Source organism: Mauremys reevesii, linkage group 7 (assembly GCF_016161935.1).
Source record: "Mauremys reevesii isolate NIE-2019 linkage group 7, ASM1616193v1, whole genome shotgun sequence".
NCBI classification, from domain to species: Eukaryota; Metazoa; Chordata; order Testudines; family Geoemydidae; genus Mauremys; species Mauremys reevesii.
The window spans coordinates 124,800,460-124,824,869 of record NC_052629.1 but is presented as its reverse complement, the minus strand read 5'-3'; the positions used below and the strand labels follow the sequence as shown (position 1 = coordinate 124,824,869).

At 50.6% G+C, this 24,410-nt stretch overlaps 1 protein-coding gene across 1 annotated transcript; it reads left to right on the top strand.

Annotated features, from left to right (window-relative positions):
- Positions 1-5,623: 5,623 nt before the first annotated feature.
- Positions 5,624-24,261, top strand: IMPDH2 (inosine monophosphate dehydrogenase 2). Its single transcript, XM_039546850.1, is given in 15 exon segments — positions 5,624-5,721; positions 6,463-6,511; positions 6,968-7,069; positions 7,719-7,793; positions 8,331-8,457; positions 8,460-8,536; positions 12,590-12,677; positions 13,400-13,599; positions 16,205-16,295; positions 17,509-17,604; positions 21,842-21,985; positions 22,798-22,942; positions 23,070-23,213; positions 23,591-23,674; positions 24,027-24,261. Coding segments are annotated over 15 exon segments (1,542 nt in total). The 3' UTR covers positions 24,049-24,261.
- The last annotated feature ends 149 nt before the right edge of the window (positions 24,262-24,410 follow it).

Sequence of the window (24,410 nt, the reverse complement as noted above, 5' to 3'; positions counted from 1 at the left end):
AGTTTCAGTGATGGACATGGCACCTAACACCTCTTGAGTACCAAACATCTTGCTGTTGTACATATTTAACCCAGAACTCTCTCCCTTCCTTTGCCTTGTATGTGCAAGTGATACAGGGTTAGCCTTGTCTGTTCTGTCTTAGCTTAGTTAGTTATTTAGTCTGAGGCCCCCCTGCATTGTTTGTTTTTAATTGTTCTGTGCCCATTTGTCTCCATAGAAAGTGTAGCATGATTGAACATGGCGGCTTTGTGAAGCTTCTTGTGTTCTAACCTCTGACCTCCATGTATTGTCCTGTGTCTCATGACATTGCAATATAACTGCTCTCCTACAGGAAACTTAGTCTGTTACATAGACTTGGTGTCCACTGTGCCATCATGTCCTTATTTCCTTTTTTTGGAGGTGATGGTCACTACTGTAAAATTGGAATGACCAAAGCAGTGGAGGACAGCCTGTGGAAAACGATCATCCCCTGGCACCTTACTGCAGGGGGAGGGAGGAAGAGGACAATCTAAGTGTAACTTAATATAGTTCCTTCATTTTCTAACTTCTTGATTCCTAAACTCCGTGTTTCTGGGAGGAGGTAGTCTCCTGTATGTCTGAAGCTGTTTCCAAAGCATGCTGCCTTGGCCTGATTCGTTGTGGGAGCTAGAACTTCCATTTTAGGATCTAGAACCTGAAAGTGACTCTAAACAGGAGTCCTGCCTTGCACCGATCCTCACAGGGTGGAAATGAGACAGATTGCTCTGACCTAGGAGAGAACAAGTCCATTTGCCCTGGTCAACTGAATTGAACAAAAGCTGTGTCCACCACCCCAAGTTCTCTTTATCTGTCGCTAAATAAAAAAGAGGTGACTGCCTGAAAAGAGCCCTTTTCTGTCTGTATGGGACGGAGGGTTTTACTGCTAATGTTCTAGCTTCCCTTCTGTTTGCTGTACTGTCTGAGGAGTTGCATGATGGCTGCACAGTAGGTGTAACCTGTTTAATAATGAAATGGTTAATCTTAACGTTCTGACTCTTACATCACCGTTAAAATGGGATAGAAACTGCTACAGCCTCTGATGTGGGGCCCTTCTCCCAGCTGTGCATCCTGAGCTGCTAGGTTCTAACAGCAGCCTACAGAGATTTTTTTTCTTCCCCAGATATTTTAAGGAATGCACCTTGCCCCATCATTTCAGCCTGTTCTGTTTCATTGGAGCTAGTGCATAGAAAACATCCAAGCTATTGCTGACAACACTAACAAACATCTTCCTACTGTAAGGAGCATCTCAAACCTCTTCCAGGAAAGAACTGTTAATGTCCTGGGGGTGGGGGAGATTAAGCTGCCAAAAGACATGGGAAGCAATGGCTGTGGCACTGTGCCTGCCAATCCCTTCCTCCAGTGTGGCTCTGGCACAGCTCTCAGCACTGCAGTAGACACTTTTGCCCTGTGTGCAGCAGCCAAGTTTCCAGTTGCCTGCTTCCATCTGTTCTTGCTACTGAGTTAATCAGGAGGGTTAGGGCAGGACTGAGCCCAGCATAAAGCAGGAATAAATTGGGTCTTGGTCTCTAATGAGGGAATGTAAGAGAAGAACACAGGGTGGGTGGGGGATGCATCTCACTAAGACTGGTTCTAGTTGCAGCCCAGATCCTCCCTTGGTAATGGTGCAGCCTGCGTGCCAGAAATGTCTTGTCCATCCTCCCACATCGAATCCTAGTCTGAACAGCATATGTCATTGCCATCCCGCAAAGTGACCTTCCAGCTCGCCAGTAGCTTTTGCCCCCTGTGAATTATTCACACTGCAAATCATTTTAAAGAGATGAACTCAACTATTTTTTTAATTTAACTTTACTCTTATCCCCTCTGATCTTTGTAATCCCCTTGGAAATGAAATGTCTTTCCTTGCAGCCTTTGTAGTCTGTTTGACAACCATTAAACCTTGCCTTGTGTTTCGAATGGAACAGATGCTAACTTGCCTGTTTGTTTACTACTCTGTGCTCTAGTATCACTGCTGAGGTTAGCGTAAATGTGCCTTGCATTGGAATAGGGCAGTTGTACCACCATCGTCCTTTCCTTTAAAATAAACAAAAGATCTTAAGCAGGCAAGACATCCTCACTTCTGGCACTCTTACAGTAGGCAACATTTACTGTTGGTGGAATGTGAAAACATGTCTAAATGCTCTTCTGCCTGAGTGCTCAGTAAGAACTGCCTTTATCACTACTCTAAGCCACTTTTGGTACGTCAGTCAGGACATCAAATCCTAAACTGCTAGCACCTTATCTCCTTCAGTGTAGTCCAAGAAAATTCTAAATTGGTGGAAATCAGCAGGTGGGTGTATGAATTCTGTAACTCTACCTATAACCAAGAAACAATGCACAGATGTATAAAATCACAGCCAGGGATGTTATGAAACCCAAGGGCCATATTTCTCTTAACAGTTGCCATCCTACAACACAAACTGAAAACTTAACATTGCACAACTGGAAACAATATTAACTCCAAGGCTGAAGAAAAGGAGTTTAATTTTCCTTCTCTATCTTGAATGAAATGATACCGCTCTGAGTACTAGGTACAGCTAGCATAGAGTGTGCTGTACCTGTTAAGGAAAATTGGGAGTCGCTGAAAGAAAACTGCAGTGGTCAATTTCTGTAGTGACTATAGCCTTAAGTTATAAGAGCAGCTTAACAAAACAGTCTTAGACACCATGCAATATCTAGTATAAAAGATGTGGTGCTGCCCTTAAGTATCAAGTTATTGGAATAAAGTAAACAACCAAAAGTTAAACTAAACTCAGTCACCCCAGTGACAGGCTATAGGCTGGGAGAACCCTGCTGCCAGAACTGCAGAATCCTGCCCTACTGCATTGTCATCAGAAGAATCCTATCCAGTCCTAACCAGTTTTATGTGGTAGCAAAAAGAGTGGGACTTTGAAAACAGTTCAGTACCCAAAGTGTTGAGCTTTCTTGAAAATCTGGCCCCAAAAGAGGCACCCACTGTTGATTGAAACTGAAGAATATGAAACTTTTTGTGATTATTTTTCATAAAGAAACAGACAATGCAAAGTCCAAAAAGGTGCATGACTTAGTTGTATATGTTTTCAAATACTCCACGCTTCACAGGATCTCCAATAGAATTACACAGCTATACAATTTTACAACTCACTGCAACACCAGACAATATTACATAGCCATGTTTGGGCAAGGGGTAACAGTAATGAAACAGAAAACCTACATGAATAGGAGGCAAAGGGGTTAGGTGGAATGGAAGTCTGGTGGTGATTGAGCCATCTCAGTGTTGGTTTTTTTTGTTTATTTTTGATTTTTTTTTAATCCAAATGTATCTAGAAATGGGGTCAACATTTCTTCAGCTGCTAACTCATGCAGGTCTGAATACCACTTCAAAGGAGGGTGTAAAATTGGATAATCTGCTCCCTACATTTGTTCTTTCTTTTAAATCCTAAAGTATGAGGTTTAATATCCCTTCCAAAACATACCTTAAGTAGACATTATGTATATAAAGGTCGATCCCTTTTGGCATCTTCAGCGCTTGACCTCAATGGCTGCTTGTGGCACTAAGTTCCACAGCATTTCAAACAGTGTGTATCTGACACTGTTCCTTTTATCCAGTTTGTTTCCCACCTTTTTAATTGTATGTGCTCTTTTAAGATGCAGGCAGAACAGAAGTTTCTTATTTTATAGACTTTTATTGTGTCCCCTCTTATTGCTCTGGTTTCTAAGGTAACAATCCCAAACTCCATTCATCTCTCTTCCTGAGAGAATTTTCCTAGGCCTTTGATCATCCCCAATGCTTCTCTGAACACCTGTGATATCCTGTCTGAGATGGGGCGATCAATCCTGCACACACAATCCAGCTGAGGCTGTGCTGTTGAGTATATAATGGTGTATTCTCCACCTCATTCCTTAGACATCCTAAAATCTTTGTTTTTTTTTTTAGCACAGCTGTACAATGAACTGTGTACTATGATGTCCAGGTTCTTTTACTGTGTTAATACAGCTTACAGAGGTCTAAATTAACTGTATGAGTACTTCATTTCCCCCTCCAATGTGCATTGCTTTGTAGTTACCTGCATTGACTTTCATTTGCCATCATGTTGCCCATTCACCAAGCTTGTTTGGGACTTGCTGTAGTTCCTCACTCTCCTCTGTCCTGACTAACCTAAATTACTTTGTCATCTGTAAATGTTGCTACTTCATTACTCACCATCCTTTCCAGATCATTAAGAAAAATATTGAACAACATGGAACCTGTCTCAAAACCTAGAGGCCTGTGCTGTTAACCTTTTGCCAAGATGCATATTGACCATTTAATTTGTTTTGTTTCCTAGCCAGCTTTTGATCTATGACAATAGTTCGCCTCTCACCCCATGACTACTTCATAGTCTCTGGAGTGGGACTTCATCAAAGGCATTTTGGAAATCCAAAAAAATTATGTAAACAGGTTCTCCCTTAGCCACTACTACATTGACACAGAGAATTCTGAGAGATTACCGAAACATCATTTTCCTTTGCAGAAATCATGCTGATTAGATGCTCTTATGATGTTTCAGGTGTTTTGTTCTGCTTTTAATTATAATTTAAACTGATCTTTCCATGTAAAGTTCACTAGTCTGTTGTTCCTAGGATCACTGCTTAAGACTTTAAAAACAAATATTGGTACAACATTTGCTACTCTCTAATCCTCTGGAATAGTTGCTCTTTTTAATGAGAAACTGCATATACACCTCTACCCCTATATAATGCTGTCTTACGGCGTTATATCGAACTTGCTTTGATCCCCCAGAGTGTGCAGCGCCCCCAGTGCTACTTTACCCATGTTCCATCCAAACTGGTGTTATATCAGGGTAGAGGTGTATTTTGCGAGCAGTTCAGCTGTTTCTTACCTACGTTCCTTCATAAGTCTTGGATACACTGTCTGGGCCTGGTTACCCACTGGATTATCAATTTGCTTCAGCTCCTCCCCTGAGTCTCGGAGGGCCCCATCTCTTTATGAGCAGGGCAGGGCAGGGCAGGGCCCAGGCACGGATGGATGGATGGGTTTCCCCAGCATTTCTGGCCGTGGAGACTGAGGTAAAATAATTACATGTCTCAGGGGTGGTGTCCTACTGTCCTTATCTCCCTCACTGCTCCCTTTCCAGCCCGGGTGCTGCACGGGGCTGCGCCCTTCCTGCTCTAGCAGTGTCAAAACACGCGGGGCCCACGGCTCCCAGAGTGATTTGGGCCTGAGCTTCCCCGGTCAAAGCCCTTCCTCCGAGCCGGGGCCGGGGCTCTGCAAGGCGCGGCGGGACTCCGCCCTGCCCGCCCAGCACCAGCCGGCGCTGGGACTTACCCCAGGGGGTTCCCGCGGGCTCAGCTGCCGGGAACGCGCCCCCGGGGGGGGGGGGCTGGCGCTGAGTGAGCGCGGCCCCCCCGGCCAGTCACGCGGACACGTGTCGGGCAGCGCGGGGCCCGCGCGGGGGGGGGCGGCCCGGGCTCGCCGCTCGCTGGGGGCGGGGCTGCGGTCCGCGCTCGGCCCCCGTAGGGGGCGGGGCGGGGCGGGGCCGGGCCTGCGCGGGGTTGATCTGCGGGGCGCGCGCGGGGGGCGCCTCTTTCCGGGCCACGCGGCCGCAGCCGTTAGCGCGGAGCCGCCATGGCCGATTACCTCATCAGCGGCGGCACCGGCTACGTGCCCGACGACGGGCTGACGGCGCAGCAGCTCCTCAACTGCGGGGACGGGCTGACCTACAAGTGAGCAGGGGCTGGGGCCGCCTCTTGCGGCGGGGTTGTGTGTGGGGCCCGGCAGGGCCGGGTCTGACGGGAGGACGGGGTGGGTTTGTCTGGGGGCCCGGCGGGGGCTGGGTCTGACGGGAGGGGACGGAGGGTGGGGTTGTGTGGGGCCCGGCGGGGGCCTGGGTCTGGGTCTGGGTCTGACGGGAGGACGGGGGTGGGTTTGTCTGGGGGCCCCGGCAGTGGGCTGGTCTGACAGGAGGGGACAGGGGTGTTGTGTGTGGGGCCCGGTGGGGGGGGTCTGACAGGAGGGGACGGGGGTGGGTTTGTGTCGGGGCGGGTCTGACGGGAGGGGACGGGGGGCCGTTTGTCTGGGGCCCGGCGGGGCCCTGGGGCCGCGTCTTGCGGCGGGGGCTGGGTCGGGGGTCGCTCCCAACGAGCCGCGTTGTCCCGCCAGGCACGTTCCCAGGGCGGGGCTCGGGGGCTCCATGGCGCCTGCGGGGTTGGTTGCCCGGCGCGGTGCCGGTGGTGCCCCGGGTTGCGGGACCCGCTCGCGCGGGACCCGCAGCGCCCTGGCGGGGGGCGCCGTGCGCGCCGTCCGGCTGCGAGCCCTGGCGGTGCCCCCCGCCCCCCATCACCCCGGCGCCAGGGCAGGAGGGGCGGTCGGGGGGGGGATCGTGTCCCTGAGGGAGGGGTGCGGGGGGGGTCATGTCCCTGACATGTAGGTGATTTCAGTTTGTCTCCTTCCATCCCATGGTCCAGTGACTTCCTTATTCTTCCCGGCTATATTGACTTCACTGCAGACCAAGTGGTGAGTATGAAGGGGAAGCAGCAGGGAGTCCCAGGGCACCTTACAGACACTAACAGACGTTTTGGAGCATGAGCTTTCGGGGGTGAATACCCACTTCGTCGCATGCATGTCATGTGAAGGGGAAGTTTGCGTTATCTGGAATTAATGTCTATAGGCTGGTGCTCCCTGACCCCAGTTCTTTGCTAACAGGCTCGTCTTGTGTCTGCTTAAGTGGCCATTGTAGCGGGAGAGAATGATCTTTATTTTTACTCTCTTGGCTGCCCTTGGAGCTAAACTCTTGGAGACATTAGTGCCCCTTTGAAGGTCATGGGAACTAAAAAAACCACTCTGTTGTAAAGCCGTGGTGTGTGGCATATTAAGCAAAAATCCATGCTGGTTTCCCTGGTTCACAGGCCCAGGTAGAGTTGCTTTGGGATGAACTTGCATATCACCACAACAAACCTTTTCTTCTTTTAGGACCTGACTTCAGCTTTGACCAAAAAGATAACCTTAAAGACTCCCTTGGTTTCCTCTCCCATGGACACAGTGACAGAGGCCAGCATGGCCATTGCAATGGCGGTGAGTGCCCTTGGACAGGAACAGTAGAAGGTGGGAGAAGTGACTCCTGTAAACTGAAGAATAACTTTTTAATACCTTTTCCCAAGAGTGATGACATCATCTGTGTTAAACTTACAGTTTAAAATAATGTGCTACAGTGTTAAGCCAGCTGTCACTAACTAGGCTCGCTATTGCCAGCTGCTGTTTTTTCAGATCTCCTTAAGCTGGTCTTGCTATTAGTGGGTTAGATCTTATTTCTCTGCATCATATTGGAGCTTTATCAATGTGTCCTCTTAGCAGTATAGCCTCTCAGCTGCTGTATTCCAACTCTTCACTCTGTAAGGAAAACAAACCCTTTGTAACATACAACATCTGATGTTAAATCATCCTAAAAGAAAATTGGAGCATGTTTTGGGCCTGAACATACTCCTTACGCTGGTATCCCATAAGCAGCCATGGGGGTGGGAGGCAAGTCGTGTCTTTGGATAAGGAAATCCTGGCATTTATACTGTTCAGATCCTGCCCTCAGAGCATCTGAGCTCCCATTAGCAGTGCAGTTTGCTCTGCTGCAGTAGTAGTCTGCTGTCTGTACCTGGTTGTTGAATTCACCAAATAAAATTGAAGGTCCCTATCGTTCCAGTGACTTACTGCTGCCTCTGTGTGTTTTCAGCTCACAGGTGGGATTGGATTCATCCATCATAACTGCACACCGGAATTCCAGGCCAATGAAGTACGGAAAGTTAAGGTAAAGAACAGCTGAAGCCGGAAACTAGGAGCTGCAGCAACTGGGCAAGTCACTAAATGTCCAAAGGGGTCTGGCTCCAGTTTGAGAACCATGAACTAGGCTTCAGCAAAGGAGAGCTGGCAGGCACTCGTTCCCCTTGTACACTGGTCTCTTAGAGCAGTGGCACTGGTCAGTGCAGGTGGACGTGTCGGCTCTTCTGTCTTGCCATATCCCACAACCGCTAGGGACACGAGAACCTGCTTACTGAGTGGGGGGGAATGTTGGCCAGGATGCTGGGGTTAAATCCCCCCTGCCTATTTTCAAAAGTGTCATTGAATTTATCCCCAGAGATGGGTAGAAAGGAGCTTGACTTGGTTGATGCAGCATCCTTGCTACTGCAGTCACTGACCCCAAAGACCTGTATGCAACGGACTCTGCCAGCTTGGGAGAGAGACAGAGCTTCACAGCTCTTACCATGAGGAGTGCTAAATGCCTGTCACATTACAGCTCAGTCTATCCATGTTGTTTACTCTGCTCTCTGAACATGCTTTGTTTCAGAAATATGAACAGGGATTTATCACGGACCCAGTGGTGCTGAGCCCCAAGGACAGAGTGAGAGATGTGTTTGAAGCAAAAGCCCGTCACGGATTCTGTGGCATTCCTATCACAGACAATGGAAAGATGGGAGTAAGCTGGTGGGGATCATCTCATCCCGAGACATTGACTTCCTGAAAGAGGAGGAGCACGACTTGCCCCTCAGTGAGGTTTGTTACCTGAGGTCCCGCGCTCCTGGTGGGAGAGGGAGGGTTATGTTAGGAAGTGCTACAGTGTGTGGTGATGACACAGGCTCGGTGCTTGAATGAGGTTTGTGAACCAGCCCAGCGGGGACAGGGGCCTGGCTCTTTGTTTTATTCCAGGTTTAAATTAGTCTTTTTGTTGCTTAGTTGAACTGCTCACCTCTGGGTTCTGTGCCTGCTGCTTCATTCTGTAGCTGCCTATTACTAGCGTGTTCCAATAACTGCTGGCTCAGGTTTACCATTTGGCACAATCTGGCCATGATCCTTTTTGCTTCCTATAGCAGTCATCGGGGTGCAGGAATGCGGGGGACTGGGGGGCCACACATGGCCTTTCCACTTTTGAAAGTGGACACACCTGGCCCATCCACTGTTCGCCACGGGCCCTGTCCCTTCTCTTCTCCCATAAGACTCCATCGCCAGGCCCAGGTGAGAGCGGACCACACAGCTGTGGGGAGCTGCGGATCCTTTACGGGCTGGGATGGGGGGCCCGAGAGCCTCTGGGGAAGAGGAGGGGCAGGGGCGGGGCCTCGACACCCACCCACCCTTTTAAGAAGAATCTGTTGCCCCTGGCAGATGTTCACTATTAGCTGTAGCCATCATCTCTCTCCTGGTTCTGTATTGGCTACTGCTGCTCTCCTGTAGTGACCTGGCCGTTGGAAAAGTGACATTGTTTGAATGCACAGGCCAGAGCCGCCAAGCTCCCATTCACTGAATAGTGCTTTCAGGCACCTGGTATAATCCCTTTGGCTGGGACACTCTCAGTGCAGGCTAACTCCTGGGCTCAGTAGAGTCATATTTAGCACTTCCACAGTGCTTCCTGAACAAACTTTCCTTTTCTTCCTCTTGCTCTCGCCCATCAGCCTGCAGCATGCACTCTGGGGTGTGAGCCTTCTGGTGCTAATTCCGTTGAGCTTCGGTGTTGTCAGATGTCAGCATAGGGTAGTTTTTAGTGCTTCTCGGCCAGTGCCGCCCTCCTGACTTAGGTCAGCATACGCTAAAGATAGACCCAGCTTGGCATTGCATTCATGTCCCAGCTCTGTTTTCCATCTCCTGTTACTAGCCAAAGAGACGCTGACGGTGTCACTTCAGGAATGGTATCAAAGAGACTTGAGTTTCTTCAGAGATGCTGAACCATTCAGAACATCGAATGGCCATAATGGGTCAGACCAATGGTCCATCTAGAACAGCATTCTGTCTCTGACGGCGGCCAGTTGAGATTCGTGCCAGATCTCCTGCTCAGGCCTCTGAGCATCTATGCTGCAGAACTGGGAGCCCCTTTCTTATTCTTGTTTTGAACATTGATTCCTATGTATGCAACAGTAGGCAGGAGAGTTTATAGGCGTCTCTGTAACAGCCCTGGTTCTCATCCCACTTATGATTCAGCTCTCATGTCCTGCTCATTGCTCTCATAGGCTCTCCAAGTAATTAGTGCTGGGTGTTATTCTCTCCCCCCTGCCATCTTTCTGGAATTCTTTTCTGTGCAATCTGAATACAAACCAGCCCCCTCCACCCCAATTTTGGGTTAGATAGTACTCCCCTGAACTCAGGGAGGAGAGCTCTCTTTCTTGCATATGTACCTTATGAGCCCTGTACAGATGCACACTGGTGCTGGTTTGTCAGAGTGGACACAGGCAGGCATGTTAATTTAGATTAGGCTGTCAAGCGATCAAAACAATTAATTGCAATTAATCATGCTGTTAAACAACATTAGAATACCATTGATTTTAAATATTTGTGGATGTCTACTACATTTTCAAATATTGATTTCAGTTACAACACAGAGTACAAAGTGTACAGTGCTCACTTTATATTTTTTATTACCGATATGTGCACTGTAAAAAACAAAAAAATAGTATTTTTAATTCACTTCATACAAGTACTGTAGTGCAATCTCTTATCATAAAAGTTGAACTTACAAATGGGGAATTATGTATTTTAAAAAAAACTGCATTCAAAAGTAAAACAATGTAAAACTTTAGAGTCTACAAATCCACCCAGTCCTACTTCTTGTTCAGCCAATCCCTCAGACATACAAGGTTGGTTACATTTGCAGGAGATAATGCTTCCCGCTTCTTGTTCACAATGCCACCTGAAAGTGAGAACAGGTGTTCGCATGGCACTGTTGTAGCCGGCGTTGCAAGATATTTGTGCCAGATGCGCTAAAGATTCATATGTCCTTTCATGCTTCAATCACCATTCCAGAGGACATGCTTCCATATTGATAGAATCATAGAATATCAGGGGTGGAAGGGACCTCAGGAGGTATCTAGTCCAACCCCCTGCTCAAAGCAGGACCAATCCCCAAACAGATTTTTGCCCCAGATCCCTAAATGGCCCCCTCAAGGATTGAACTCACAACCCTGAGTTTAGCAGGTCAATGCTGTGGGTTTTACTTGGTAATGATACAAAGCAGTACGGACTGACACATGTTCATTTTCATCATCTGAGTCAGATGCCACCAGCAGAAGGTTGATTTTCTTTTTTGGTGGTTCGGGTTCTGTAGTTTCTGCATCAGAGTGTTGCTCTTTTAAGACTTCTGAAAGCTCCACACCTCGTCCCTCAAGATTTTGGACAGCACTTCAGATTCTTAAACTTTGGGTTGAGTGCTGTAGCTATCCTTAGAAATCTCATATTGGTACCTTCTTTGCATTTTGTCAAATCTGCTGTGAAAGTGTTCTTAAAACAAACATGTCCTGGGTCATCTGAGACTGCTATAACATGAAACATATGGCAGAATGTGGGTAAAACAGAGCAGGAGACATACAATTCTCTCCCCAAGGAGTACAGTCAAAAATTTTATTGATGCATTATTTTTTTAACGAGCATCATCAGCATGGAAGCATGTCTTCCGGAATGGTGGCCAAAGCATGAAGGGGCATACGAATGTTTAGCATATCTGGCATGTAAGTGCCATGCGAACACCTATTCTCACTTTCAGGTGACATTGTAAATAAGAAGCAGGCAGCATTATTGTCCATCAATGTAAACAAACTTGTTTGTCTTAGTGATTGGCAGAATAAGAAGTAGGACTGAGTGGACTTGCAGGCTCTAAAGTTCTATGCTTTTTTGGTTTTGAGTGCAGTTATGTAACCAAAAAAAAAATCTGCATTTGTAAATTACACTTTGCCGATAGAGATTGCAGTACAGTACTTGTATGAGGTGAACTGAAAAATACTATTTCTTTTGTTTATCATTTTTACAGTGCATATTTGTAATAAAAATGTGAGCACCGTACAATTTGTATTGTATGTTGTAATTGAAATCAATATTGAAAATGTAGAAAAGCATCAAAAATATTTAATAAATTTCAGTTGTTCTATTGTTATAAGTGCGATTAATCGTGATTAATGTTTTTGAGTTAATTGTGTGAGTTAACTACGATTAATTGACAGCCCTAATTTAGATGTGAACTCTTCCTCCCATCCCCTGCCCTTATTCTGCAGCATCAGGCACTCCCAAGCAGAGTCGTCCTAAAGCCAGCATGTTAGGGAGCGCTGTCTGAAAACAAGCCCAGTGACTGGTGGAGTTTCTGCCAGAACAGTAAGAGGCTGTGATTGTATCAGACAAATGAGTGCTGGAGTTAGGTTCCTAACCTATGAAAAGTACTTTTGGTCTGGATTGTGTAGCTGGTGATGTGAGGGGAGTCTGTGCTGCTGAAATCCCAAGTAGAGGGTGTGAGGTGGTTGTTCTTTCTCTCAGGGTGATGTCCCTGGGTCAGCCGGCAGTATGGAGATACAGCCTATGGACACAGCTCTGTGCCGGGCTCCGTGTGGATTTGAGTGGACTGTTTGAATGGGTATTGAGCGCTGCAGGCTGAAGATTCATTTCCATGGGCTGCTCCACGCTATCGCGTGCTCCCTCATCCATCCCATATGTAACGTTTAGTTGGGACCCTCTGGCTCCTAACAAGTGGCCACTGAAGTGCCTTTGCTTGGCAGTTTGTGTTTCCTGTCCTGGCTCAGGTGGGAAGGAGCTCTCACTCATGTGTGACGTTTCATTCTTTGCCCCCTTTTCTATCAGATTATGACAAAGCGGGATGATCTCGTTGTTGCCCCTGCAGGGGTAACATTAAAGGAAGCAAATGAAATTCTGCAGAGAAGCAAAAAAGGTACCGTGACTAGCTATGTGTTGTGTGGGTGAGCTGTGTCTGGCATAGAGCAGCGGGTAAGGGAGGTGGGGCAGATGTGAGCACACACTTGTGCGTGTATGGGAAATGCTCTCATGCTTCTCTCTCCACACATTCAGTTTGTTTCTCAACGCAAATGTTTTTCCCTACAATCAAAGACTGGTACCAGGTGTCCCATGGGGTGTTCCTTCCAAATCTCCTTGGAGAAAAGGGGGTGGTAAGGACAGGCGTGTCCTGGAGCCCCAAACGAGCGTGAAGACCTGCCAAAAGATTAAAACCTTCACCTTCATCTCTGAGTCTGCTTAGAACTTCAGGGATTCCTGCCAATCAAGGTGCTGAAAAGCTGTAAATGCCAAGAGTGCACTTGGCCGCAGGGTTTTAATTTTGTATCCAGTTTCTAGAGTCTGGTTTCAGAGGCTTGTGACCAGTTCAGTTCTGTGGGGGGGCTGGAGTGACTCGAGTACAAGTGCCCTTTTTGAATTCAAGGCTATGCCGCACGATCGGGATCATAATCCTGAGCCCTTTCCCAGTCCTACTGACTTCTCATTCTGCCAGCTGGGATGAGAACCAGAGTCTGCTGGGTTTCAAAAGCAAGTCCTGCTCGGGCTGCCGGTGAGCTGGGTTCCTTTAACTGGGAACTCCTGCCCTGAGGGCCAGGCTGGTGGGAGGTTCTGAAATGATGGTGTATTTTTATTTATTTCAAGGCAAGCTGCCAATTGTTAATGAGGAGGATGAGCTGGTGGCTATAATCGCCCGCACAGATCTGAAGAAGAACCGTGATTACCCGCTCGCATCTAAAGATGCTAAGAAGCAACTGCTCTGTGGCGCTGCCATTGGAACCCATGAAGATGACAAGTACCGCCTGGACCTCCTAGTGCAGTCGGGGGTGGATGTCGTCGTCTTGGTGAGCGCCAGGATTTGGCTTCTCTGACTCGAGTGAATTCAACACACCCTGACAAGTTTTTGATTAGCATCCCTCTTCATAGCATAGCTTCACCGTGGACTTTGTGCCAGTGGCCTAGCTTGGACCTGTAGGGCTGGCGCAGGAGTCTGTTCATGGTGGGGCATTCTGATGGCGTGTGTGTTGGTTCAGATACCGGTCTGCTAGCATGTGGTGATCTGTGCAGCTCGATGTAGGGACCTCAGGCTAGATGGCTAATTACAAAGGTGCTCTGCTCGCTTGTTGTCTGTCACTGACCATAGGACTAATGTACCAGCACGTGTTGGACTCCTGGTGTGAAATAACAGTATTGTGTCCTGTAATTACCTGATAACACAGAGGGACCAATCTGGAACTCCTCAGCAGTCCGTCCTGTCAGCCCCACGTCTCTAATCATTGGGGCACAGCCGTTTGCACGTGCCCTTGCTGTCAATGGGTTAGTCTGAGAGCCCAAAGGAAATGGGCGATATTCCCAGAGCATGTTCATCCAGCGCTTGGTTAACAGGCCATCTTAGTTAGCTGGGTTAGTCAGAAGCACCTTCTCTCTCCCATGCAAACAAGGGGGGCTGGTGCTCTTAATGTGGGGCCTCTGTAAGCAGGGACTGCTGCTGCCTTGGGAAAAAGGCAGCTAACTTTTCCTGTCTTAGGGTGTCTTCACCACACAGGTAACATCTGACCCCTAACTTGACTCCTGTCCACATGCACAGTTCTCTAGCTGGAATGAAGCAGTGCTTCAAGTCCCGCTCGCTAGCTCATGAGGTTGATGGGGCAGTGGCGTTCCAGGGATGCTGACGCTGGAGCTAGTAATGCAGTGGGGATCTCATCAATAGCTAATCCAGTCATCCTGTGCTACTAATGAGCAATCTGTGTAACGCCAGTGTTCTTTTGAAGTGTGGTTGCTGTCAGGCCTGGCCTTAAAACCTAGCTTATCATAGCTATGGTGTTCAGAGGTGTGAAAAATCCCACGCCTGAGTGCTGTACGGAGCTATGCCAGCTGCAGTCAGTTCGAGGGAAGAATGCGGCCATTGCACGGGGAGGTGGAGTTCCTGTGGTGACAGAAAAAACCCTTCCATGGCTGCCATCTGGTCTGGGCTACACTAGAAATGTAGGTCGGTTTAACTACACGGCTCAGGGGTGTGAAAAAATCCACGCCCCTGACTGGTGGTGTTGACCTGAGTCCCAATATAGACCGTGCTAGGTTGATGAAAAAATTCTTCTGTTGACCTACCTACTGCTTCTCAGGGAGGTGGCTTACCCCATGCCAAGGAGAGAACCCCGCCTGTCGGCATTGGTTGTCTACACTGAAGGGCTGCAGTGGCGCAGCTGCAGCGTTCTGTGTCTGCACTACGCTAACTTAGGGTATGGCTACACTTGCAGATTTGCAGCGCTGCAGCAGGGTGTGAAAAAACACCCCCTCTAGCACTGCAAGTTGTGGCACTGCAAAGCGCCAGTGTGATCAGAGTGCTCCCAGCGCTGTACGTTAATCCCCATAGGGAGGTGGAGTACGGACAGCGCTGGGAGAGCTCTCTCCCAGCGCTGGCGCTCCGACCACACTCGCGCTTCAAAGCGCTGCCACGGCAGCGCTAAGTGTAGCCATAGCCAGAGTTACGGCTGTACAGCTACAGTGCTGCAGCTGTGTGCCGCTCTAGCGCTTGTGGGGTAGACGTGGCCTCACCCAAGGCAGGCTAGCTCCAGTACAGGACCCAGAGTGCAAACTTGTCAGAACTGGAGCTGACTGTGCTGTGAAGACCCACCCAGAGTAAAATGAATGACAAAAAATGAGCCATGTGCATGGGAGTTGGGAAGAGTCGTCCTTGAGCATCTCTGGGGTCTGTTTGAATTCAGTATTCGGGGGGCCCATCTCCATAGTAGCTGAGCACCTGACCATCTTCACCACCCCTCTGAGGCCAGCCAGTCCTGCCATTCCGGTTCTAGGGGTGGGAGACGGGTCTAGTGACTTTACGTGAGAAGGTATTTGTGGCAGAGCAGGAACTGAAGCCTGGTCTCCTAGCCCAGGCCAGGGCTGTAACCACAGGACCATCCTTCCTCACTCGTATAGACTGTACCACGGACACATGCGTTTCGTGAGGGTGGGACAGGATCATTTGGACAGTGAGGACTAGACAGGTGGCACTAAGGGCTTGGACTGACCTCCACCCCACAACCTTTCTTTCCAGGGCAGTATTAGTGAGCCCTCCTCTTGTCCTGGGGTTCGCAAGGCAGCTGTCTCTTGGCAGTGTGAAGTTGAGACCCCGAAACACAAATAATTCTCTAAAGAATGCAGCTCTTAGATGTTTCTCTTAGCCCTCGGTGTGAGCTGTTTGTGTGTGCGTGCGTGTGCACCCTGCATTCATTAGGCTGAAAAGTCCTGTAAGATGAAAGTTTGTGATGGTTTTCTCGTGTGGCTCGCGTCTTCCTGGCCTTCTGAGCCTGGGCACTGAGATCTTTCAGTACTGAAGTGAATTAATCACCTGTTTGCAACGTGCTGAAGTCCCTGTGACTCTCCTAGGGCTGGATTTAAAATCCTTTGTAGCTATTTTGGTTGATTTTGTTTTTCTTTCTCTTCCAGGATTCCTCTCAGGGCAATTCCATTTTCCAGATCAACATGATCAAGTATATCAAGGAGAAATACCCTAACCTACAGGTCATTGGAGGCAATGGTAATCTGCTAGATGCAATTTTAGCTTCTAGACTTGGAGTGTTTTCAGTTGTAGTGAAAGACGTGTTGACCTTCTTTAAATGAGCCTCCCTGTCACCTGCCCAGTGAGACTTTGACCTGTGTGTCAGATGTATCGAATATGGTCCAGCCCCTCAGCACCTGAGGGACACTTCCGTTCTGTGTGAAAACTTCTCACGCAGGGTTAATGCAGTGTGTGCAGTCCCCAGCCGTGACCCTTTTCTCTCTGGGCTCTGTAACGTTGCTTTGAAATCCTTCTAGAATTTCAGGTGTCTGGTTCTTGGAGGACTCCTACCTTGTGTGGAAAATAAATGGAAAGATCCATCTGAATCTGGCAGAGCAGAGTTTAACTCTCTTGTCTTTATCTGCATTACCAAATACGTTGATAACGCAGCATAGTGCCTCTTCCAGCCTTTTGTCCCCTGCCTGGCCCTAAGCATGTCTCCCGCTTCCTCTGCCATTGTACAATGCATTACAATGGCCTCACTAGTCCAGCTGCAGCACGGACTCCGCTGCGCCACTGGTTAGTGGGGAAGCTGTTGTGGATTCAGCAGCCAGTACAATGCCAGTGAAAAGGGCAGTGGAGAAGCATGGCCCTGGGAATCAGGCAGACACGAACCATGTTGGGAAGGACCCAGTCTTAGGCTAACCCCACCCCCACCCAGGCTCTGGCATCAGGCTGATCCCTCCCAACCCCCCTGTAAAGCTAACCCCTGGTCCCTGCACACCAAGCTGGCAGGGTCTCTTCTAGAGCAGTCAAACATCAAGGCCTGGTTTTCACCCAGGTTCAGTGTGCACGTGCCATGGCTGTGGTGACTGGTGCATGCACAGGAGCAGCAGGGGGATGCGCACACAGTTGACTGAGAACCAGCCATTTGGTGCCTGATTGCTGTTGAGATTTCAAACTGACTTTGTGCATGACCTGTTTTGTTACCATGCACACCAACACAATTAGCCTGCCGCCAAAAGGGAGCCCTCTCCATCCCTAGATCCCCTGGGGCTGCGGCTGAATCAGGTGCTGTTTGTGGAACCCATTGAGATGCCCGAGTGGAAGGTGCTGGGCAAGTGCAGAGAACCCTTTACTGCCAAGCCAGCTCAGGAGGAAGCACCTTTGCAGGAAGCTAGGCGACTGGCTAGCTACTAGTGGTGAAAGGAGACAACATTCTCACTTAAAAACCTTCCTCTGTTTGCTTCAGTGGTGACGGCTGCTCAGGCGAAGAATCTGATTGATGCAGGGGTCGATGCTCTAAGGGTCGGGATGGGCAGTGGCTCCATCTGCATCACACAAGAAGGTAAAGAAAATGTTTAATATCTTCTCAGTAGCTAGAAGAACACATCTGCTAAACATCTGTTTCCTACTGAGAACCTGCGATAAGTCTGTGGTGACACAGTGAGTGAGTTCTAGGTGCTGTTGGGGTGGTGGTGACTGTCTGCCACAGGGCCGGTGTACCAGGATAGGATCTTACAGCTGTGTAGTGCCAAAGACACTCCAGGGCTGAGTGTGAGAGCGTAGAAGTGCCACTCGACCTGATCTCCATCAAAGTGAGCAGGGCAAAGGAGAGGGCATAGGGTACAGACATCGGGGGGCGGGTAGGGGGTTTCCATTTGCCCCCTAGGCATAGCTAGGAGGGCAGCAGAGAGGATGGTGATAAAACTGCCAGGGTTGTTTGTGTGGGACAGCTGCAGATGACAGTAAGACCCTTGTGGTGCCAGTGTGCAATTGCCCGCTGAAGATGAGGGTTTTGAATGCAGCTATTGCAGTTAGCAAGATCCCAGGGGAGCCTGTGCCAGGCAGGCAGCGTTCCTAGGCACAGCTCTCTAGCCTAGCGTAGCTACTTGACTCAGTGGCTGGGCACGGCCTGGAATGAGGACTGGTTTTAAAGTTGCAACTGGACATCACAGTTCCAAGAGACACAAGCGAGCAGGGGAGTGGATGCCATCACTGCTGCAGAGCCCCTCTTGTGCTTCATCAGTTGCCTTTGCTGTAATGGGCCTGAAACAAGCCGCTGACTAGTAGAAGCAGCCCTTCGATATATGCGTGCAGGGCCGTCTTGCAGATCCCAGCAGCAGTACTTGGGGACCCTGGGGAGGGGTGACACGCCTTGGGGACAGCCCCTGTACCAAGGATCTGTGTTCTCGCTCTGCCTGCTAAGGGAGCACCTGCTGCTTGGAGACTGGCCCAGGTGCTGTGCTGGAGAAACTGTCGTGTCTCTTTTGTGTAAGAATGTTTATTTCAAGAGCTGCCCTTCCCTACCCAATCCCCTACTGCACCAGCAGTTCCTGGTTTGGGCCAGGCCATTCATGCATAGCGCTTTCCTGCTGCTTTTCATTCTCCCTTTGGCGTGCTCCCCGAGGAAGTGACGGCAGGCAGTGTGTTGGATACAGCCAGACTCTGGGAGCTCTGTCCCTCTCGCGGGGGCAGCAGAGACGGAACACCTGTACTTCACAGGGGATGTTGTGTGGCGGGTGTTCGTGCCAGGAACGCCAGGAGCCTGGGTTTCAGCATCACTTGGAGTAGGGAGAGCACATGCTGAGTGCCAGGTTGTGCTCCCCGGGACGTGGCCTTCAGCTTGGCATCCTTCTCAGGGGATTGGCCTGAGAGGGACCCTGACGTCCGAGCTCTGGCTCAGTTAGCCCAGGCTGGGGGGCCCTTTATTCTGCTGCCGCTGTTTGTTTCTAAATGTTATTTATTTGTTTTGTTTAGCTGCTCCACAGATCCCTCCAGAACTAAAGTCCCACAGCCCCAAGTGCCCGTCTTCTGTCATGGGCACCTATAGTAAGTCACTTGCCCTGGTCTCAACCTTAATTCTGTCTTGAAGCAGGACCCTGATTGGCTGCACATGGCCCCTCCGCTTGTTTGAGAATAATTGAGTTGCAGATGCACTTGGGGTTTTGTGGCTTTGGATACTGGTAGTTGACCCAAAGACTGATGCCGAGAAGTCTTTTGGATTTCTAAAGCAGGGTTCTGAATTGTCCGAATCGAGGCCAGTTGGGCTCACAGTGTCTTTAATCCAAACCCAATTTAAAAACCCGATTGAGCTTCCTCGGGCACTGCTGAGCCTCTCAGTGGAAGGCAGCAGGTGCTTGCATGTGGGAGGATGGGGCCTAGGCAGAGCATGCAATTCTGCTCTGAATCTCGTCTCCTCTCAGCGATGGGAGAGGTTACACATCAGCTACATTTCGCCTTGTGTGAAGCTAGCCGTGCTGTGTGAATGACTTTACCAGGACTTTCACCCTGTGGCGAGCTGGAAGGCGCATCCCAGAGCCAGGCCCTTTGCCAGTGATTCTGAGCTGCGAGTGTGAGGAAGGGCTCTTCTCCTCACACGCTACTGTTACAGGATAAGTAGGTGACCAAGATGAATCTTGGCTTTTGCCCTATTGGCTATTTATGAAGCACTTCCAAGGAAAGAGGTTTCTGGTTTGGCTCCTGGGTTGTACCCGCCAGCATGACAGTGCTCTCTTAGCACCACCCTTACAGGCCTTGGCTCCCAGTACAGGCGCAGTGTGCGTACATTTTGAACCCTGCTTTGGAAGCCTGCACCTCCTGTTTGTCTTGGCACTGGGAGCTGGGACAGCCAAATACAGTCATGTGATGGTCCCATGTGCCCTGTGCCAAGAGGTGAATTGTAAAGGGCTGGTCTCGGGGATTACTTCTCTAAATTAGCTACAAACTTCTGTTCTTTGTAGAGAATCATGGGATCCAGAGGCTTGGGGCCCTGGGTTTCTTTGAAATCAGGCTGGTGCACAGAGGAGATGGTGCCGTCACAGACGGCTGTACAGTAACTCCTCACTTAATGTCCTCCCGCTTAACGTTGTTTCAGAGTTATGTCACTGCTCGTTTAAAGTTGTGCAATGCTCCCTTCTAACATCATTAGGCTGCCTGCTCTGTCCACTGCTGGTAAGATTCTGTAGGAGAGCAGTGACTTTACAAGGGAGCATCCTCTTATCCGCATCCGCCTCCTCCCCCTCCCCCCCAGCGCTTCCCCCACCACCAAACGGTGCTTAGGACTTTCAGGGGGAAGGGGAAGGAGCGGGGATGTGGCGTGCTCCGCAGAGGAGGTGGAGTGGGGGTGGGAAGAGGTGGGCCTGGAGTGGAGCTGGGACAGGAAGAGGCGGGCCTGGAGCATTCCCAGCAAAGTCGGCGCCTGTTCTTCTCCAGGGAAGCTGCCGCTGCTGCAAAGGTGCTTCCTAGCATCCTGGCCTGCAGCGGGCTGTGCCTGTGTGGGGTAAGCAGGGGCACTTCCCAACCACAGTACAGTACAGTACTGTACAGCATATAATGCCTTTTGTCTGCCCCCAAAAAATGTCCTTGGAACCTAACCCCCCGCATTTACATTAAATCTTATGGGAAAATTGGATTCGTTTAACATTGTTTCACTTAAAGTTGCATTTTTTTCAGGAACATAATTACAACGTTAAGTGAGGAGTTGCTGTATGGGCACCCTCAGTCTCTCCTTCGGCAGTGCAGTACCAAGCGAGACCCTCTCTTTAACACTAACAGCATTCACACTCTTACTAGCAGACACTTCTTCATGGCTGGCTGGGTCCAATTAATACTGACTTTCACGATCACTACCTGGAAATCTCCCAACCTGAGCTGCTGGTGTGAGCACAGGGGGAAATGTGTGTGAGCCAGTGCAAAGAGTAGTTTGTAAAGGCTCCCTCTTCTGGCAGAGCACCAGTCTCCTAGGAGCTGGCACGCTTGGTGCAGCTCACAGGTGGCAGCTTGAAACCCTGCATCAGACATGATGTTTGCACCCTGAATTACTAATCTTGCATGTTCAGAATCTCATCTGGGCTACTGTGCTGATTGCGATTGGAGGAAAGGCGTCCAGGTGACTGTGTTGCTGGGGGAATCTGAGGGATGGGAAGGTTCCTGCAGCATATTTGCATGCACTTGGCTGGTAAATGTACCCGAATACGTATCATTCAGTGGTTTCCCTTCAGTTGTTTCTTTGTACAGCGAAAAGCCTGTAGTCGCTAAAGCGCTGGTAAATCTGTATTTGGCTAAACTTCAAGGAGGCCCTGCTATGCTGGGGAAACTCCCTGTGTCTTTCCTTTTCTGTTGCTGCGTATCAATAGAAACTCTCTCCTTTTGATCAATGCCTCTTCCTGGCTGCACATTGACACCCCATCATTGTGGTGATCAGCAGGGCAGGGAACACAGCAATCGTATGGGACTCATTGGGCTTGGGTTTCTTGGGTCTGGCTGTGCTTCCTTCTGTGTCTTACGGGACACTACGCGGTGAGTGAATCAGTGCCCTTAAGGACTGACCAGCTGGGGTCCATGGTCATTCTGTAACCACTGCAAAAGCTTCTCTATGGCATTGGGGCAGCAGTTACTTCATAGCCCCCGTTCACCTGCCTTCTGGGCCGTGGGGCCAGGGCTGCTTGGTTTCGTGGGGCGTATTCCAGGGGAGAAGCAGACTGGGAGGTCTGTGTGTGACTGAAAGCCAAAGGGCCTTTAAGCACGGGCACTGCTGCAGCACCTGGTCCTTGACGGTTCACCCCTTCTCTTCCTGGCTCTAGTCTTGGCCTGCGGCAGGCCCCAAGCCACAGCAGTGTACAAAGTGTCCGAGTATGCCAGGAGATTTGGGGTCCCGGTGATCGCAGATGGAGGGATCCAAACCGTGGGACACGTTGCCAAGGCCCTGGCACTCGGTGCTTCCACAGGTGAGGGGGACGGGGGGAGCTAAGGGCGTTCGGAGGGGTGGCTCCTTTCTGGGGGATTTGCTTTGCTGTTGGAATAGCAACCCAATGAGTGAGCGTCTGCCTGCCTGCAGACTGTTCTGCAGCGCTTGCCTGGCAGTGTTACGGGAGCTCTGCAAGGGCAGCAGCACTGAAAAGCCCTGACCACGTCAGCACTGTCACGCCAGGCCGAGAGTGGGAGCTTGCTGGGGTGTTTACATTGCCCAGGCTGCTTTTCAGCAGCGAATGTACATTGCCCCAGGCACTGATCTACTCTCATGCTCAGGGCAGCATTCTCCAGACAGGTCTGCTGGTGCCACTCGTGCCAAACAAACGTGGCTGGGTCTTGGCTCCTTCGGGATCTAGGTACAAGGGCTAACTGCAAACCCAGCGAGCCTCTGAGCCATTGTCTCTCTCAGTCTGGTTTTCGAGTCCACCTGCTATGTAGGGCCCAGACGTGCCCCTTCCTCCCTAAGCTCGTCTGTTCCTACGGTTCCTCCCTCAGGCCTGCTCAGCCCCCACCTCCGTTAGAGCCAGGTGAGGGTAACAAATCCTCCTCCGGGGGAGTTGTCCTCTCGTGGCAGCAGCAGCACCTGCTAACGGGGGAGAGGGCCCAGCAAACAATGGCAACCTGGTATATTCTGGCCAGCTCCACTGTCACCGTTTGTCCTGATCACAGGGTCCTGCTGCAGGCACCCCCCCACCCCCAAGAGGCTACACAAAGCCCTGCCCCAGTGTAAGCTCCCCTCCTGCCCCATGGCTGACTCTGCTGTCACTAACCTTCCCGCCGGCTCCAGTGATGATGGGCTCTCTCCTGGCTGCCACCACGGAAGCCCCTGGCGAGTACTTCTTCTCGGACGGAATCAGGCTGAAGAAATACCGGGGAATGGGATCGTTGGACGCCATGGACAAGAACTTGGGCAGCCAGACGCGCTATTTCAGGTAGGAGAGACCTGGCCTGAGGGGTGGCAGGTCCCCGAGTCCGAGATTACTGCCTAGCCTGCCAGCCCTGGTTTGTCCATGGAAGGTTGGGTTTTGTATTTTTTTTTTCTCTCCTGACCATCCACAGTGAGACAGATAAAATTAAAGTGGCCCAGGGGGTCTCTGGTGCAGTGCAAGACAAAGGCTCTATCCACAAGTTCATCCCGTACCTGATTGCTGGGATCCAGCACTCCTGTCAGGATATCGGTGCCAAGAGTCTGACCCAAGTCAGGTAAGAGACTTCCCCTGTGCGTGCTTGGCTAATGCTCAGTGCCGTCCATGGAGCTCATCTTGTCACCCCTGAGCTAGCGTCTGGTAGTCAAGGCCCACCATGTCTGACCCTGATCTCTGGTGCAGCTGAGCTGTAGCCCCTGCTCCTGTCACAGTCCCTAGCGGGCACACCCTGAAGGCGGAGTTGGGATGGGAGAGCGCTGCCTGGGCAGCCTTGCTGAGGAGGTGCTGGAGCTGCCTCCTGGCTCTGCTGCTGCCAGAAATGGGCCTGGGGGCAAGCGTGTGGAAACCCCTAGCTCTTCCTGTGCTGCACTTGGTGTGAAATCTCCTTGGCACTTGCCAGGGGAGCATGACCCCACATCTGCTTTCCCTCGGCAGAGCCATGATGTACTCGGGAGAACTGAAGTTTGAGAAGAGGACGACGTCTGCCCAGGTGGAAGGAGGAGTTCACGGCCTCCATTCGTAAGTCCTGCCAGGCTGGGCTCTCAGTGGCTCCACACGGGTGGAGTTGGATGTGGTGTGGCATGGCCCTGCCCTGCCCTTGCTGTCCCTAGATGCGTCCTATTGGCTTGCAGTGAGCCTGGCTGCTTGGGGGGCCGGAGCTGTTCCTGGATAGCACCGGACTTGGCTTCTCCAGATGGCGCAGATCTACTGCAACTGACTGTCCCAGCACAGGCCCTATGGCTTGAGAGCAGCAGCTGCTGCTGGCGTAGGGCTCCTGGGGGCAAGCCAGGCCCTGCTCCGTGTGTGCTGGGCTGGGCAGGCCGGGTGCAGGAGGGGCCCGTGCCCATGGCTAACTTTCCTGTCTGTTTAGGTATGAGAAGCGCCTCTTCTGAAGGAGGGTCCGTGCCTGTACTCAGCACCTTGCTGCTCTGCAGCCCTCAGCTGCCACGCACCTGAGCTGCTCCTTTCACAGAAGTGCCATTATCCTGCAAGCGCCTGCTGATCCCTGGGCTCAGCAGCTGTTCTCCGGCCCTGTGCTCCCAATGCCCCGGGGCAGCGGGGCTCAGGCCCAGCCCATGTTTTACAATAAAAGAAAAGCGGTGGGGCTCTGTGTCTGTCTCAGGCCTCCTCTCCCCAGGGTGCAGCCCTGGACTCCTGTCCCATTGTTGTGGCCACTGAGCCTGTCATGCCCACAGGTCACCCCTTAGGCTGGTTTTGTTGCTGGGCCCAGAATTTGCTCTGGTGCAAAATGGTG